Raw genomic sequence first — 18767 nt, 5'->3', positions numbered from 1 at the left:
AGGGTGCTAAACTTTAGCACATTAAGCTTATAGACCCTAGTACACGGGCCTTTGTATGTGATAGTTAATATGTGCGGTGCCTAAGGGGTCTGTGTTGTCTTGCATTGCAGGTCCTTCACATACAAAGTGATGATTATGAAATCCTGCTGTTCTCAAGAGTATCCTAAGGCTACGGGCCCCAGAGTACACTGCTGCACGAGCGCCGCGTGTGAAAGCCGCGATCTGCGGTCTCTGGTTGAGCTTTCGGTGAGGAGCAGGAGATCCGACGGGGTGGTGGGGGGGAGGGAAGGCGTGGCGGGGGCGCGGCCATGACGTCACATTGCTGGTTTGCCTTCATTAGCTGAAACACCGCCGTGACGTGGCCAGCGCTCCGTCGCCACAAGAAAAACACAAAAATCTCGTCGGCAGAAAATGTGGGTGCGCATCGCGATCGCTACACGCCTGCGCAGACAGCTACTGGAACCCGCCCCATTGAGTGGGCAGAACGTGTTCCTGCAGCGCACGCCATAGCGAGCGCAGCAGTAGACACTGGGACCGAGGCCTAAGAACTCAAAACAACATTACAAACACACTGATCAATATCACTAAATTAGAGCAACTTAGTGAGCGAAGCTCTTGAATAACGTTGTATTGTTCAGTATCATGGAGTACTCTTATAAAACCCCACTTTCACAGAGATGTGATGGGTGAATCTGTAGACTGACATATGCGAGTTCAAATGATCTATGACCTAGAAATGCATAAGTGAACTAAATACAACTAGCTATTGATCTGCCGCTCAGTATTACATTTTGTACTTTGCACGTTAGAGCTAAAAATAATATTGAATCAAAGTAACATTTGGTATTACTCTATTATAGAATAAGCAGTGGAAGTCAGAGATGAAATTAAATTTTGGGAGAAACTAAAAAAAGTTATATTTTTTGATTCTGTGCTCCAATATTGATGTTTAAATGAAATAAATGTCACCCTGAATTAGGAAATCCAGTTATCAACCTGGTCTTGCCAGTTTCACATTGCACCCCATTAAGACTGATAAGGAAATAGCTTACCGGTACACGATCTGTGATCTGGCATTAGGGCAAAGCCTTCTCTGCAGCTGCACTCATAGCTTCCTTCAGAGTTTGTACAGAAGTTGTCACATCCGCCATTAAAAATACTGCACTCGTCAATATCTAATACATGAGAGAAAGAAATGATAAGCAACACACAATGGGGAGTGGTATGAGCCGCATTACATATGCCCACAGTCCATAAGTGCAGATACAACTGGTTACCATCAGACGTAAAGGGGTCCTGGAGCATATTGCGATTATATTGCCCAGCAACATAATAGTTAATAAGTTAATAAGAAGCATACTTACTATGACAGCCCAACCATGAATTTGAATGTACTGTAACTAAAAGTGGGTAGCCCCTTATTTAGCTGTATATACACACCACCCACATGCTCGGGCTTACAAGTTCTTGTCTGTAATGGCAATCATAGTATCCTGAGGGATTACTGGACCAAGGCTATTTGCACTAGATTGTACGGCCGCAAAAAGGCACAAAGAGTTTCTTATCATAAAGTGGAACTATTCGGCAGAACTTTGGCTGTCTGCAGCTGGCGAATTGTTTCTATTTAATTGTATAGATTTGCGGTTCTTGGCATAATGAAGTCACACTGGTTCTCCAGTTCCAGCACTCATTTACTCCTGGTTCCCTATGATGCAGCCGTTTCTCTAAATTCGCTGCAGGTTGTGATGCTTTTTAAGGGATCAACATGACCATTCTTTACAGATGAAAGGTTATGGAGATTGAAGCTATGAAGAATTTGCATGTTGGTCCCTTAAAAAAAATATCATAAGCTACAACAAATCTACCCTTCTTCAGAGTTGGTAGGGGCTACTAAAACTTTCCCCTACATTTCCCTCGGAACGGAAATGAAGACAGAGTATTATGATGTCTGGAAAATAGTAATGACCCAGGAATATAAATAGTGTAATCAGGGTTGCGACATCCTTGTGACCAAATATAATAGAAGGAGGTACTGTATAATGCTGATGGTCAGTATGATAGTGTCCCCAAAATGAATAGCAAAGAACAGATTGCAGAAAAAGACCATGTGACCCATTCAGAATACTCCATTTTTAATTTACTCTCAAATGTTACATGTTGTTTAAATCACCATATCCTCCCCCCCCCCCTCTCTTTTTTTGTTTTGTTTAAAGCTTTCTTAAACCATGGAGCTGATCCAAAGTCCCATAAGATTCTGCTTTGTTTTGGTTCACATATTTTGAATTAATTCACTGCATTTGCCGCTAACCCCTGCCCTGTGACCATTAGTTATGCATTTAAGGGGGAATTGTATGAAGAAAAGTAAATATTAACATTCTTGCACTAGCATATGCTTTTCACTGCATGACATATGAGTGTTAACCAACATCTTCAGCTGTCATGCAGATAATTAGGCAAATAGATCATGCCACCTCTGACCTGGCAATATTTTCGATGCACAAAATAAAGAAAAAGATGGAGATAGACATTGAATTTGGATATATCCCCTTATAATGTATGGGTCATGAACAATAACTTCTTGTTTTGACACCCGAATGACATGCACATGGGGAAAATTGGGAGCACTGTCATTAAGAAACACAAGTGAAAAATGCCTCTTTTAGTACCAGTTTAGCTCCATCATTCCCTTAATACCTAAATCCCACACCATGTAATTACCATTCCCACCCTGTAATTACCATTCCCCCCCCTGTAATTACCATTCCCACCATTCTCCTAATCTTCCCTAAAAAATGCTTTCAAAGCCATGCACTTACCAATACAAGACAGTTTATCTGGTGTTAATTGATACCCAGATTCACATGAACATTGGTATCTTCCAATCAGGTTTATACAACGCCCATGTCTGCAGAGTTCCATGCTGAGCTCACATTCATTGATATCTACAGGAAATAAGAGTAACGGTGTCAATAACTGTAATATTCGTGCCTTAAGAACATTAAATAGTATTCTCAAATATGACACTGCTTTGTACTTCTTGGTAGAAAAGATAGATATTTTCCTAATCTTTTCTACTTTAAAGCTGAGTGTAATACGGTAGCATTCTGTAACAGTATCATTAAAACATATAATACAGTATCATACCTAAACATGCTGAATTATCTGGAGCCACTTCATGACCAGGAGGACATTCACATTTAAAGCTCCCTGGAGTATTATGGCAAATACCACCCCGGCACAAAAGAGGGTTTCTTTCGCACTCATCGATATCTGAAATACAGAAACAACGGTTATTTGGGTTCATGTGCAAAACGGATCCACTGGTTAAAAAAAAGAACTGAAGAACAGGTAAAGAAGATACAAAGACACAGCAATAAAAGAAAAATAACTGAGCAAGAAAGGGCTCCATGGTGCATCTCCAGTACCAATATACAATGAGCCAGGCGGTTATTATTGTAGGAGTAAGTGGAGGAAGATTTAAAGCCACAGTTAATGTTTTGAATCAACCTCTTGGAAACATAACATGCTTCTTCTTTGTGATGTTTTTGTGGGGGAAAAGGTGCCGGATTCTTAAGCAAAGGGAAATACATTGATATCTAAACTACTTTATAACCCACAATGATGTATCTAACTTCAATAAATAAATGTGGCTGAAATGGCATAGAGCCACTCCTAGTCAATATTCCAGCACTATCGCTCATACGCTTTCATCATTATCACATGACGCGGCTCCCCTGAGCTCGGCCTCTTTCCATGGATTGCCGCTTTTAACAAAATGTTATTGAAACCGAGATCTGAAATAGCCATTCTGCACGAAACGATAAACGAGCAGAGTAGTACCTACCCATGCAATTTTTCATCATCATAAATCCACTTTCATATCCATCAAAGCAGTCACACTCAAAGTCTCCAGGTGTATTAATGCAGTTGCCAAAACCACAGAGATCAGGAGATATTCGGCATTCATCGATATCTGCAAAGAAACAAGAGGGTCCCGTTAGATCAGCCAAGCGTCGTTGTGTTTCATATTGAAGGTATCGTATACCCCGCAGTTTACCTGTGCAGTTTCTTTCTTCTGAATCAAGTGCAAAGCCGTTGTCACATCTACACTTGAAGCTGCCGATAGTGTTCCTGCATTTGCCATACTTGCAGAGACTCGGGATCATTTTACATTCGTTGATGTCTGTAGGTAAGGAGGAGAAGGGATAAAAATAAGCGTGAACTCAATCAGTTGTGTGTAATTAATAAGGTACACAGTGAAACTTTGAGACCAACGTAGAGAAAACCACAGCAAGCAATGAACGTTGTTCAGATAAACTCTGGAGCTGGACTATTGTCAGGAAACACAGGGTGCTTTACCATCTGCTATGTCAATGGTTGCCCAACTCATGAGTACCTTTGAGTATTAAGGTGGATGTCAAATAAAGACTTACACTGTATTATTCTTTTTTAATAACAGAATAAAATCAGGGTAGCCTGAAACATTATGTTGAAATATGACAGGGAAATAGGATACCAGTCTTAGGAATATGGGTACAATTTACTTCAATGTTTATTACAATTCATGTTATCAAAGGGCAAGTATTGCAATCAAGTGACCTAATCTGTTTGAAATGTACATTATTCTAACAATACGTATGATTTATACAAAATACGCAAGCAATTTCCCAGCTGATTCAAACATCCTGGGAGTATGGTGGCTAAAATATGTAGATATCTTTTAAAGCTGCAGTTCAAGCTGCCGTTTAAAATAAATAAATAAATAAATAAATAAATAAATAAATATATATATATATATATATATATATATATATATAATTTTTCCATTCAATATGTGCATCAATTAAATCAGAACACTGACAAGTGATAACCTAAGCTGCAGATCGATCCTTTCTCCTATAATTAATCTCTTACTCCAGGTTATTTAATTCAGTTCTTGCACAGCATTCTGGGCAATGTAGTTCCTGGAATATGATTGACTGGGCAGTTACTAGATACAATTGGTTCACTGTTAGAGAGAGGGCGGGGCTCAAGAGCCAGAGCCTATCAGAAGGGGAAGGGGACTGTAATTTTTAAATGCTGCAAGAATTTTCTCATAGCACAGAACTAATTTATTTAAAAAAAAAAACACACACACACACACGTAGGATATTGCTTTAACTGCTGCTTTAAGATGGACTGTGGATGTATAAAGTTCCCTAGAATAACTGCATCTGCTTCAGTGTGTATCTTCCTTTTCTATAAAATGGATCTAGCACTATTAGAATATGGTACCTTTGGAGAATGTTTTTCCAGGTGTTATCTCCTTAGAAGCAAAGCCTGGTCCCCTCGGACAAAGACTTTCGAACTCTGGTGTTCCCTTGACAGGGCATTCCTCACACTCTGGTCCCCACGCAGCTCCAACGGAGCAGCAGCATGCGTCCATCCTGTGTCGTCCAGCAATAGCAGAAGAGCATTCTTCTTCCTCATGGCTTAGATAGCACGTCTCCAAGCGGATGTCTGTTGGCAAAGGACACAATCTTATTCATTCAATCTTTTCACCCAACGCAGATTAAGGGTGAAGCGCCCACATCATCATAGGTCACATACCATAAATGCCTTAAATAAAGTCCTTTACGGGTGCTGTCCCTACAATAGTATGTAATAGTGTCACTACCAAAGTAATGACAGATACCAGATAACATCAGTGCCGTCTTAACGCATGGGCACGCTGGGCAGTTGCCCGGGGGCTCCACGAACATAGGGGCCCCATGCTAATCTATGCACAGACCAGAATTTAACACTAATTTTCCGATCACCCGCCTCAACATTCAAATCTCCCGCTAACTCGGTAGAAGGAGAAAAATTCCGACTTGTAGCAGAGAGTTGGCGGGGCCCAGTGCGCTGCTTTGCCCGGGGGCCTATAATGCTGTTAAGACGGCCCTGGATAACATTACTGAAACAAGACATAAGGACCCTCAGATTTATACAACAAATGATGGTGCATAGTGTAGCATAATAATTGTGTATAGTGTAGGCAACACAACTTCAAAGTATGCAGAATCCATCATATGGAAATCAGGGAACTTTGAAGCAACGGCTTAAAGATCCCCCCTTTTTTTGGTATCTTCTTATTTTTAGCAGATCAGGGTGTTTTCAGGAAATGGCTTAGATGTTCTTATTTCCAAACTATTTTTCTGCCCTCTGGCTATTCCCTAAAATGGACAAAGCCTGGGCGTCACATTGCTCATTCTTCCATACAGTTATCAAGTCACCAATACATACATTTAAAATGTATTATGTAACGGCTGTAGATTGTAATTGTATCCTTGTTTTGTAATGTAAGTTTAACAAAAATGCTGTTACTCATGAGGGAGGGTCCGGAATGTTTTAAACAAGACAGCAAAATATGCACATCCAACAGGAGAGCTGTCTTGTAAATCAAGTGAGATCATACCAAGACATGTGCGTCCAGAAGCATCCAACGTCATCCCACTGGGGCATTGGCAGACAAAGGATCCCATTGTATTGACACACTGGCCATTAGTGCACAGTCCAGGAAACACATCGCATTCGATAACATCTGCATCCAAAACAAATCCAGCTTAGTATAAATAGGACAACACAAACAAAACAATATATAATACACTTTTAGCGTGTTCAAACCAGTGTTTCCTCCAATCCTCATGCTAAATGTAGCTTCTCTACAAGGATGTTTATAAATTACTATAAACATCTTGTCTTGTGGTTTTTTTTTCATCTTGAAGATGTGATGCCACGATAAATGTGTTATATGTTGTGCTTCATCCTAAATTCTGTACATTGGGAGCTCATTATTATACATGTGCCAATATTTAATTTAGTACATGTATATTAAGATAAAAAAATTATGAATCTGAAACTTGAAGATATTTAAAAAGCAGAGATAATAATTAAAATTCCAAATTGGCCGAAGGGGAATAACTGGTTACCATACTTTACTTTGTTACTGTCACAGATGTTGAGATTCAGACAGTGTATACTGTATGACTTCATAATTCTGCTCTGGCAAGGTACATTAACACATAGCTAACAATTTCACATTCTTGCATTCTTTTAATTAATAGTGCAAATATGATGGGGCCACCCTTTTTTATTGGTGTTGCTTTTGGCATGCTTGTTCCCAGGCGTGTCCAGGTTAGTCATGGTGAACACAAGACAATCGTGTGCCAAAGTGTTGGGTCATGGGGAGTGAGCCCTCGCACATACAAAACAAGTTCCTTTGGAGACCTGACATCTGGAAAGAGTTGGCTTTTCAAGACGTCAGTGGAAGCATCTTGTTGGCCATTGCGCTGGGTCTTCAAAGTTTGGGGCACTTGTGGGTGGAGAGAGGGCCTTAAACCAGCTAACCCGCTGCAGAAAATCCCGGCAGTAAAATAAAATGGGAGTTTTCGATTGTGTTCTATGTACTTCAAACAGTTCAACCTACTAGACTCCTTCAGTACTGTGGAGGCTAGAAAAAAATTAAAGAGTTTTAATATAAACTCGGGGTAGCCAACTCCAGTCCTCAAGAGCTACCAACAGGTCAGGTTTTCAGGATATCCTGCTTTGGCTCAATCTTCGACTGCACCACCTGACTTCTTGGTAGCCCCTGAGAACTGGAGTTGACTAGCCCTGGATACTTTGCTCCACGCTCCTCTTGCATAAAAGTTTTAAAAAAAGTTAAGTTACACATTTTACCTCTTATTCTATCCACCAGCTTTCTAGCTCCTTATAGCTTTTTCTGCATGGAGTTGGGGCATTACGTTGCCATTTTTCTACAAAGATTCTGGCAGAAGCTAGAGTTCCTATTCGCTTATTGTGCTGAAAGTGTTTCCATTGTATTGACTTAGTCCGTGAAGAACCCTGAGAGGTTGGAAAGCTTGTAACGTTTCAACTACTTGTTGGTGCAATAAAAAGGGATCATACCCCAACTCCCTCTCCCTCCTTTGTTAGAACATGGAAGAAAGGACCAACAACGGCGACCCGTCCTTCTTTGCATGTTATTGATGCAAATCCTTACATTATATATTTGCTACCGGTATCTTTTCTTGAACATTAGTTTATGTGTGAACCGACATGTACCAACATCAAATACCTTCACACACTGTGCCGCGGGATCTTGCAAAGCCTCTTGCGCAGACCAGATCTGTTGAAACATAGGCATACATATCATAGAGACGTGATTCTCAACCGGTGGGGCGCGCCTCTCCAGGCGGACGTATCGGGATTTCAGGGGAGGCGTGTGCAGTTTGATAAAACATATTCAATATTATAATATCATTTTTTATTTGGAAAGCGGGGGAAAAAAAAAACTGTTTTATCTACTGCTTTCTTACTACAGAAAGTGCGCAGCTTATTGCATCGTCCTATGACGCGCAGTAATGCGCCTATTATCTTTCCTTTATCTCTGAGTTACGCTGTGGAGTTTATCGTGTGTGGATGGTGCTGTTGTGCCACTAAACAGCCACGTGGTATCCCGCTATTGCCTTTTTCTCTGTTTTAAGGTGAATTACTGTTATATTTAAAAGGAAACATTAGTATTTTTGTATAAAAAGACATCATAAAATACAGTGTCGCCTTTGCAGTGCGCACAAATAGATGCCTGGAATTAAATGTGACCGTGGGAAAACAAATTCCCACACAATTGACGTAAATAATGTATGTTTAATGTAAAAAATAATGTGAAGAGCGAAATTATTATTTTCTTCTACATTTACAAATGTTTTGATTTTATTTTTAGTTGCGATATATATATTACAAATTTGGGGGAGGCAGGTTTGAAGGGTGTGTGAGATTTTTAGGTTTATTAAAAGGGGGCGTGGGTTAAAAAAGGTTGAGAAATACTATCGTAGAGAATGGTTATCTGACTCTAAACACAAATAAGCATGAAATGTATGGTGGAATTGCATCCAAAGTAATATTCCATATAATACATTTTTATGAATCATTTGCCTACAGAGAAAGTGTACATATTGAGAATGTAATAATAACAAAGTATGGTGGCATGTTTAATTAGCTAGTATATAACAATTAATCTATAGGGTGCCTTTAACTTCTTCACTGCTGGAGATGCCTACAATGCTTTGCAGGTATTATTTTTATCATTTGCAGCAGAATATTGCCGAAAACGTTATGTAAATCCATCACGTATATATTGCACTAATGCTAACAGAATGAGTTCCGGATATTGTTCATTATTGTTACTTTTCATACATAGTACAAGAGCAAAAAGGTGAATGAATAAGGTTATTTAAATGCATAGTAATGTGTACCTTTTAAACTCTGTCTCTGCTGGAGACACATTGCTGCACTTTGCTTTCAGGGCTTAATAGCAAATTAGAATGAGTGGCTGCAAATGCAAGTCAAGGTTGTGAGAATGTTATTAACAAATTAATTAGACAAGTAGTTGATATGTTACAAGCTTTGAACCTCTCAAGAGTCCTTAATTGGGTAACCCTGACCCCGAGAGGCTCGAAAGCTTAGAACATATCAACTGTTTGTTGGTCCAACAAAAGGCGTCATACCTTCTACTCACTGTCCCTCCTTTGTTACTACATGGAAGAACGAACCAACATACCTACCCACCCTTCTTTGCCTAAAGTCTTGGTAGGATCGTTAGTTTGTACATTAATACATTACCTGGTTCACATGGGATACATGGACTTCCCCAGGCAGCTCCTAGTGTTGAACAGCACTGTGATCTCAGGGTGCCCCCATTTATGTTAACTTCGCATCTTCCATTCACAATATTCTGCCAGCACGTGCCTTTTACAGTTTCTACGAAAAAGAATATGCACATCAAATTGAAATCAAAATTGACTTGGACTACAGCACCGTTTCTACCTATAGCAGGGATGGCTTCTTAGCTTCCCGACGCAATCCACTTGCGAACTCTTCTTTAAATGAATATGCAATGCAAAGAAGTGTGACCATGGTCATCTGTGTTCCATGGTATAGATATAGAAGATGGTGTGAAGTTACGATGGACCAAATGGTGACAGCGACTCAAAGATGACACTAGTTTTGTATAATTTTGTATGTGAAGATTTATGTTGTGAATCGGTCTCACTTTATAATATAAATCATAACTAAGGGATGCAACGTTCCCATATTATGTCGATAACGTGTTACGATAAGATGACCAACCTCAAGAGTGGTTTTCTAAAAATCATATGCATTAAATGGCAAATTAGATACCATGAAACAGCTAATGAAACATAAAAAATAAAGTCACTTTTATAAAAAAATGGATTTATATATCTAAAATCTGCAAAAAAACGCACAATAAACCATAGACATATTACGCTTATTAGGATGAAACCTATTACACATTGTACGGCATGTTTTCTTTTTACTGATGGATTGTATTTAATATTTGACCAGAAATAATTGACTTACCTATACAGATCGTCTTTGTTGTGTCCAATGTGCTTCCAGTTGGGCAATCACACACAAAAGAGCCAGCGTTATTTCTGCACACACCATTAATACAAGGGTTTAACTCGCATTCATCGACATCTGAAACAAGATATTTATTTATACTGGTGGACAAATGGCTGTAGAGACATAAAGATGTATTGATTTCTATGTCAGACTCAGAACGTTCCAAAAGTTGAAGTTACATTACAGAACACGATATAACATAGGCAGATACATGGTATCCATCATGAGATACTTTGGTTTGCAATAACTTAGAATATAATTATTTCCATAGGGCTCCATTACCTTCACATGTTTTAAGTTCAGGTTTGTAGACATATCCTTTGGGACAGGTGCAGGAGAAGCTTCCTGGTGTGTTCCGACATTGTCCATTGTCACAGAGCAATCTGTTTAAGGCACATTCATCAATATCTGCGAGGGAACAAAGATATACCTTTCATGTTCTTCATTCAACTTTTGATCATACTTTTCCTATCGATTTATGCACCACGAGAATTATATTTATAACCCTTTTCAGGGCTTAATTTATTTTGCAACTGTGATACAGTATCATATCTGGGATATAAAAAGAAAATAGTACAACTTGATAGTACTTAAACAACACAACTGTTTGTACCTCAATCCAGCAGTACAACTAGTGACCATTGAATACCATGTGATATCCCACATTGAGACTTGATGAATCCAAGCCTTAGTGCTGTAATTGCATCAACATATATATATACATTTTAAATAGCTATTTAGATATAGGAGTGGATTTATTGCAGACCGGTGTAAGTAGGAAGGTCTGACAGATATGTATTTAACGCTTATTAGGCATCCTCCTTTGTTTGTTATTCTATACATCATTTACATTAAAAGCGACTGTATCTTATTGGTAACATTTGTGGGGTAACCTTGAAATCGAGGTTTAGGACATGGTCATGCATTCCAATCTTCAAAATCCTATATGTAGGCTTTAATAACAATGACTGGTCCAGAATGAGAATAAGTCGTTTGTCATAATGGAAAGATCTAAATTATAATTAAATACAGGATTTGATACTAAAACCTTCGGAGATAGATTCAGAGTTCTCCATTGTATTGTATTTCTTTATTTATATAGCGCCATTAATGTACATAGCGCTTCACAGTAGTAATACATGTGGTAATCAAATAAATAACAGATAATATAAATAACAGGTCATGGGAATAAGTGCTTCAGACATAAAAGTAACATTAAGGAAGAGGAGTCCCTGCCCCGAGGAGCTTACAGTCTAATTGGTAGGTAGGGAGAACGTACAGAGACAGTAGGAGGGAGTTCTGTTAAGAGCGTCTGCAGGAGGCCAAGCTTTATGTATCATGTGTCTAGTATTATCCACAGTGCTACTCGTATGCTTCTTTAAGCAAGTGTGTCTTAAGGTGGGTCTTAAAGGTGGATAGAGAGGGTGCTAGTCGGGTACTGAGGGGAAGGGCATTCCAGAGGTGTGGGGCAGTCAGCGAGAAAGGTTTAAGGCGGGAGAGGGCTTTTCCATGCATATTACAAATCACAACACATGATAACACAGTGGCTCTTACCAGCCATCACATTCTATGTTTCTATGTAGATAAGAGTGCCTCTTTCAAATAGTCATTCAATAAAAGAAAAATCAACAAATATATGCAGGCAGCACATAAGAGAGAAGCCTACCAATGCAACTTTTCCCATTAGACTCCACGTCATATCCCGAATTACAGATGCACTTGTAGGTTCCTCTGAGATTTTCGCAGATTCCATTTGGGCATATTTCAGGATCCAGCGCACACTCATTAATATCTAAGTGAAGAAGAAGTGGGTGTCATGTTATGTGAGGTTTAAACCTGTAGCAGGAAGCTTTCTAACTGGTTCTGCGCTGTGCTATTTGCTATAGGTACATTTCTATTGGGGTTTTTTTTAGCATCTGCGTCCCAATCCATGGATGAAATATGGTATGTGATGTGATTGGTTGTAATTGCCATTGCTTACTTACGTTGCTCTAAACCAGGGGTGGCCTAACTCCTAGTCCTCAAGGATCACCATCAGGTCTTCAGGATACCCCTGCTTCAGCACAGGCGGCTCAATCGGTGGCTCCGTCTTCAACTGAGCCACTGATTGAGCCATCTGTGCTGAAGCAGGGATATCCTCAAAACCTGATCCCTCGAGGACTGGGAGTTAGGCCTCTCATGCTCTAAACAAAATCCAGATTGCATATTTTCAGCTAACTAAGCAGACATCCAACCAGGTTATTACTTCTGGCAACTTGCCTAGATCGAAGAATGCCCTTTATATATGCAATTACATTGTTTCTCATTGGATGGATTCTGTAATTGATCCTGTTTAATTACTTTCTTATTTGTTATGGAAACAGCTGAACACAATATGTTAATTTACATGGAAGAGTGGCTGAAAAAATTAGCGAAGTCTCAAAAAAATAAATGGTTTTAATTAGCAATCTGCATATTAGGGTTACTGAAACCCCCGGGTAAGCTGTGATGGTTTGGGGTATACACAAAGAATAGCATAGCCAGGCATAATGATTTCTCTGCTGTCAGTGTGTTCTCATTACAAAATGACAGAAATACATTGCTGTGTTATTGCCTCGTACAATTGATGTCCTCCATGATGTGAAACAATGATTTCATATTAACCAGACATACCGGTGCCGGTAGAAGTCATGCCTGTCCCACTGCTGCACAGAGCTTGATACTCCTCTACAAAAAAACACAAGCCGCGGGAAAACCATTACACCCTGTAACTGAGAAAATGAACAGCGGGAAAGCAAATCACAGAAAATACTAATTATACATTATATGAGCACACAGTTTCTTTACAGAAAAGTACATGTAAAATGGTTGTATTTTATTATTGGAATACTATGTAGTGAGCACAATACACTATTACGTTTACAGATTGACCATAAATAAGCACACTTCTATTTAAGTTGGATGTTTACTCTTCAAATTCCATATTCACTGTATCAAATATTGAGTCAAATATTTACTTGCTTGTAGTAGTTCAATTAATTGAATCTTTAAAGCAGCCGTCCAAGCTGCCGTTTAAAAAATAAAAAATATGTGCATCAATACAATACACACAATGATTCGGCTCAGGGGTTCACTAAATGGCTGTCAGTGCAGCAGAAGAGGACCAAAGATGCAAAGTTCTGTGGGGAAGATCATGTGACCAGGCAGTCACTAGATGCAATTGGTGCACTGCTAGAGAGGCAGGGCTCAAAAAGGGGTGTGCCAGAGCCTGGTTCAGAAGAGGAAGGGGGTGTGACTTTGTAAATGGTTGCTATGGAAACAAAAAGTGCTTGTTACATTATAATACATTAAAAATGTAATTTAGAGTTGTTTCAAAAATAAAACTGCTACAAGTATTTTCTCATAGTACAGTGCTGATTTATTTTAAAAAAAAAACCCCACATATGTAGGATATTGCTTGGTCTGCAGCTTTAAGGCTTGTGGTCGGTTTCCCACTTGTCACTACTCTTACCTGAAGTTTTTGCCGGGCAAGGTTGACAGGGTTCTCCGAAAGCAAATTCAGTGTTGGCGCAACAACACTCCGATTTCGTGACTGCTCCAAGCAATGGTCTGTCGCATTGACCTCTCTTATAGCCACCGTAGCACGTGCTTCTCATGTGCGTGTCTTAAATAGAAAAGCATGCCATTAGCATATAGTTACATAGCTGCAGTTACATAGTTACATGGTAGATGGGGTTGAAAAAAGACATACGTCCATCACGTTCAACCGATGCTAGATTTAGACGACAGATACTTTATCCTATATTGGTATTTACAGTATATTGATCAAGAGGAAGGCAAACACAAACCCCAGTGATACATCATCTAATGATATCTCATAAGATCAGATTACTCCCTGGATCAACGTCCTTCCCGTGTTTACTTATTTGGGATATTGTTATGGGATGAACACAAATACTAGAATACTTTGACAAACATGTCTCTAAATGAAAGAATGACTCATTACATGATTATATATATATATATATATATATATATATATATATATATATATATATATATATATATATATATATATATATATATATATATATATATATATATACACTACATGCTATATTACTAGCAAAAGAGAATTATTTCTTATTTCCAAGTTGCTGCTACCCCCATACGAGAATTTCGTGCACCACTGTGAGCTCATAACATGGGCATGGATATCCATTCATATGAGTTGTATTGTATGTCTTTATTTTATATAGCGCCCTTAATGTACATAGCGCGTCACAGTAGTAATACATGTGGTAATCAAATAAATAACAGATAATATAAATAACAGATCATGGGAATAAGTGCTTTAGACATAAACGTAACATTAAGGAAGAGGAGTCCCTGCCCCGAGGAGCTTACAGTCTAATTGGTAGGTAGGGAGAACGTACAGAGACAGTAGGAGGGAGTTCTGGTAAGTGCGTCTGCAGGGGGCCAAGCTTTATGTATCATGTGTTATGTATATGAGTTGCATCACACTGTTCAATGGATACATGTCTAATTAAAATGATGTTTTCCCACCATTATGGCCAGTAGCAAGACAATTCTCTGCACTTCTCTAAATCCTATATGGATAGTCCTTGAAGGAAAAAAATGACACTTTTTGATGGCTGCAACAATGTCACAGCTGTCTGTTGTGTTCTGGTAAGAGACAAAACCTTGTACGCATTTTTGTGCCACTGCTCAAACCAAGATTGGATCCAGAGTATATCTGGGGGAGTTGGAAAGGAGGCTACTGAGAGATGTCATAATTATTAAGTAGTACTATTCCATAAAACCGCTTATGGCCCATGTGTCTTCCAGTGCCGGGAAGTGACTGACGGAATAGCAATGCATAGCAAATATTACTCTACGTAAGGAATGGCGCCTTGTCGGCTATTCACCCTTTCAAAAACCAACACAATTTAAAGGCACAAAGAGTTCCAGCCTTGAAAAGCTTACATGTTGTGCCTGAGGCACATGGGATTAAGGCCCCGTATTAGGAGAATGGACGGCAAGGTGTCTGTCTCCCGGCACCAGAATGTGTATTATAACATGTGTCACCAAGTCACAGTGGGGTTTGAACTGGGTTCACCTGCTTCAAAGGCAATGACATTTCCACTGAGCTACTCCCTCAGTACAAAAGGATTGAAACAGCTTTATCAAAGGAAACTTCCTATAGCTTGAAGTGGGTTTTATTTTCTTGGATAACTCTAGCCATGTTTTTGCAGCTGTTTGGAGATGGGAGATTTTGATGAATAGATTTCTTATGGGGGTTAACAAACATGTCTAGCTCTCCCTTTTTTAAGTAGCAGATTTCCCCCATGTTCCTGTGCAGGACAGGCCCACTGAGACCAGGCCCACTGCGACCAGGCCCACTGAGACCAGGCCCACTTGAGACCAGGCCCACTGAGACTGTTCTCCCTCCAGCAGAGGCAAATGAGAATTTTCACCGGTAGTGTTAGGACCTGCATACTGGTCATGCCGTGACGTGGCTGCAGGCTTATAATGCTTTGGCCAAAGGGTTTAACTAAATGACCCTTACTCGATTAAATACTTCAATGTTAGTATTCTCATATGTGTTTTGTCGCATTGGATGTAGCATTGGGTATTTGTGTCTTTTCTTCTGGGGGTTACCAAACATTTCGAGTTCTACGTTGTGTCTTACCGACGCACACGCGTCCATCGAGTCCAACGGCCAGTCCAGGGAAGCATTCGCATCTGAAAGATCCGTCCGTGTTCACACAATGTCCGTTCATGCAGATGCCGGCCATGTCGCACTCGTTAATATCTGTCGTGTAAAGAGCAGTTAATCCCAGTGTAATGCAACAGAGCAAAGCAACAGCGATGGACACGAGGATCCCGCAGCCCATCAAAAATGTGTCTCCCCTACCAACAAATGGGGATTCCAACAAAAATACATGTTGGAGTTTACGATGTTACGGTATGTATTAGAACTGATTTATTAAGGGGATGTTATGGACGTTAACATTTGTTTCAGTAGGATCCTAAAATAAACACAAGTCTCCCTTTTTACATGCGTCCAGTCCTCAAGGGTCCCCAACAGGTCATGTTTTCGTGATACCCCTGTTTCAGCAAAGGCGGCTCAATCAGTCCCAGCTTCAGCACAGGTGGCTCAATCTGCAACTGAGCCACTGATTGAGCCACCTGTGCTGAAGCAGGGATATCCCTAATACCTGGCCTGTTGGTGGCCCTTGAGGACTGGAGTTTGCCGCCCCTGTCACAGGGTCATATTCTCATAGAGTCATGTCCTCACTGTTTGCAATGTGTTTCTGTCCCAGTGCAGGGAAGAGCTTAGAGCCACAATACCCCCAAAACTTGACATTTGTAGATACCGGGGTTCCCAAGGAACTCGATCGTGGTGCACCCCAGCTCCAAGGTTGCTGGTAACATTAACTTTTAATCTTTTTCATTTTCTTGCAACAAAAAAGTACATAGATGGCTGTCTGGGTCACCAATGGAATTTTGCAACGTCATCAGGCAATGATGTCACGGCTTTCTATTGGTCCAATTGATTGGTTGGTGATTGGTGTTTGCAATTAAAGATCTGGATGCCATATTGTCCTGCCGGACAAGTATTCTGGTCTGGGAGTTTTGGGGATTCAATTAGCTTCTACTGGGGTTTCTCTGGAAACAGGAGCAGGGGGGCTGAAATCCATTGGACACCCAGGAGCCGCTAAGGCAGGGGTAGCCAACTCCAATCCCCACAAATTACCACCTGGTCAGATTTTAAGGATACCCCTGCTTCAGCACAGGTGGCTTCGACTGAGCCCCTGATTGAGCAACCTGTGCAGAAGCTGGGAGGAAATCCTCAAAAACAAATCTGTTGTGGGGGGGGTCTTGAGAACTGGAGATGGCTACCCCGGGTCAAAAGTACTGTACGAGACCCTCACAAACAAACAAGCAGTACAGATTGCTGCTTTAGATGTCACATCTCTAATGCAGCGGCACCGAATCCATACTACTGTACATATAAGAACAATAAATGGTGTGTACTGTACATCACAGCGTTACCATGCACGCCAATGAAGCCGCAAGAACTTTAAACACAGCACGAGGCTGAATGTGCTACGCTGCTGACCTCAAAAAAGGACAAATTGAGAATGAAACACCTCTATTTTTTATTTAATCTGTGGCTTTCGGCCATAACACACACACACAACATCAGCGTCACTCATGGTACAAAACTGCATTTCTTTTTTTAATAGATCATAAAAAGGAGCAGTATCAATTAAGTTTACAATGCAGGTGGCTGATTAAAACAACGCATGTCGTTTAGCACCCAAATGTTGCACAGCATTAGCAGAAAAGGGGATTTTAACTTGCTCGCTAATAAAGTCGCTAATAACCCATTGCACTGCAATGTAAAACATATATACTTACTGGTCACCATTGCAAATAGTTGATGGTAAAATCCTTCAATCGTTATTTCTATTTAGGAACACTTAACTATAATGGTAAATACAATTTATTTTGACAGAGTACTCTTTCCTTTCTGCTCTCTAGAAATACAGCTAAAACCTTTTAAAAATGGTGCCCAAAGATCTCAGAGCTATGGTAACATGGAAGATGCTGGAGAGCACATTGAATAACGAATGAACACATGTAAAACGAATGGAGCTCAGATATTCCCTGACATATGGGCAGATTTACTATGGTCTGTTGTGGGTCAACGCACCAGACTCTGCATTAACTGCCATTCAAGTTACCACCGGATCAGTTGCGTTACCCCGCAGCGGACCTTAGTCTCCCCCCACGGAGAAGTGTCTTTACAGCATGTTGAATAGACAAAGACCGCTCACTCCTCTGATGCCTGCCCATGGGTGAGTTCTTTTAGACATGCACTAGTACAAGGGGGACTCACACCTTACTGATTTGTATGTTGTGAATACATATGCAGTATTCCGTATCTTGGCGAGTTTGGGATCAGCATTACTTAGATCAGCAGAAACAATCCCAAATATTCCTCAGTGTAACTAAATTAAATCTGTGTAATGCAGCATAGATGGGTATTATCAACTGGAAAATTGCTAAATAATGTACTCAATGCAAAGCAGGCTACGCTGATTATTTTTGGATGTGAATTATGTACAATTATGAAAGAGTATTCTTTATTGCCACAAAACATCTGGAAGTCTGATCATTTTTAACCTTTGTTGGATCACTGGTAATAATCAATTAAACAGTCTCTATTTTAAATTGTAAAGAGATGTAGACATGATTTTGTACAGCTATATATTTCAATGTTATTGCTCACAATATTCCAAAAAATCTTTGAGACAGAACAAAATAACAAGACA

General features: G+C 39.9%; 1 protein-coding gene across 1 annotated transcript in view; it reads right to left on the bottom strand.

Annotated features, from left to right (window-relative positions):
• Positions 1-18767, bottom strand: part of FBN1 (fibrillin 1) — a 141288-nt gene that overhangs the window by 49950 nt on the left and 72571 nt on the right. The window contains exons 16-30 of the mRNA XM_075575645.1: positions 16115-16237; positions 13934-14086; positions 13096-13149; positions 12110-12235; positions 10726-10851; positions 10399-10518; positions 9640-9777; positions 8096-8146; positions 6437-6562; positions 5275-5499; positions 4058-4183; positions 3845-3973; positions 3145-3270; positions 2817-2942; positions 1053-1175 (exon numbers count right to left, since the gene is read on the bottom strand). Of these exons, the coding sequence (XP_075431760.1) occupies positions 1053-1175; positions 2817-2942; positions 3145-3270; positions 3845-3973; positions 4058-4183; positions 5275-5499; positions 6437-6562; positions 8096-8146; positions 9640-9777; positions 10399-10518; positions 10726-10851; positions 12110-12235; positions 13096-13149; positions 13934-14086; positions 16115-16237 (1872 nt within the window). The remainder of the gene's footprint in view (positions 1-1052; positions 1176-2816; positions 2943-3144; positions 3271-3844; positions 3974-4057; positions 4184-5274; positions 5500-6436; positions 6563-8095; positions 8147-9639; positions 9778-10398; positions 10519-10725; positions 10852-12109; positions 12236-13095; positions 13150-13933; positions 14087-16114; positions 16238-18767) is intronic.

This window comes from Ascaphus truei, chromosome 18, assembly GCF_040206685.1.
Source record: "Ascaphus truei isolate aAscTru1 chromosome 18, aAscTru1.hap1, whole genome shotgun sequence".
Classification (NCBI taxonomy): domain Eukaryota; kingdom Metazoa; phylum Chordata; class Amphibia; order Anura; family Ascaphidae; genus Ascaphus; species Ascaphus truei.
Note: the sequence above shows the minus strand (reverse complement) of the source record. Positions and strands in the feature narration are given on the sequence as shown.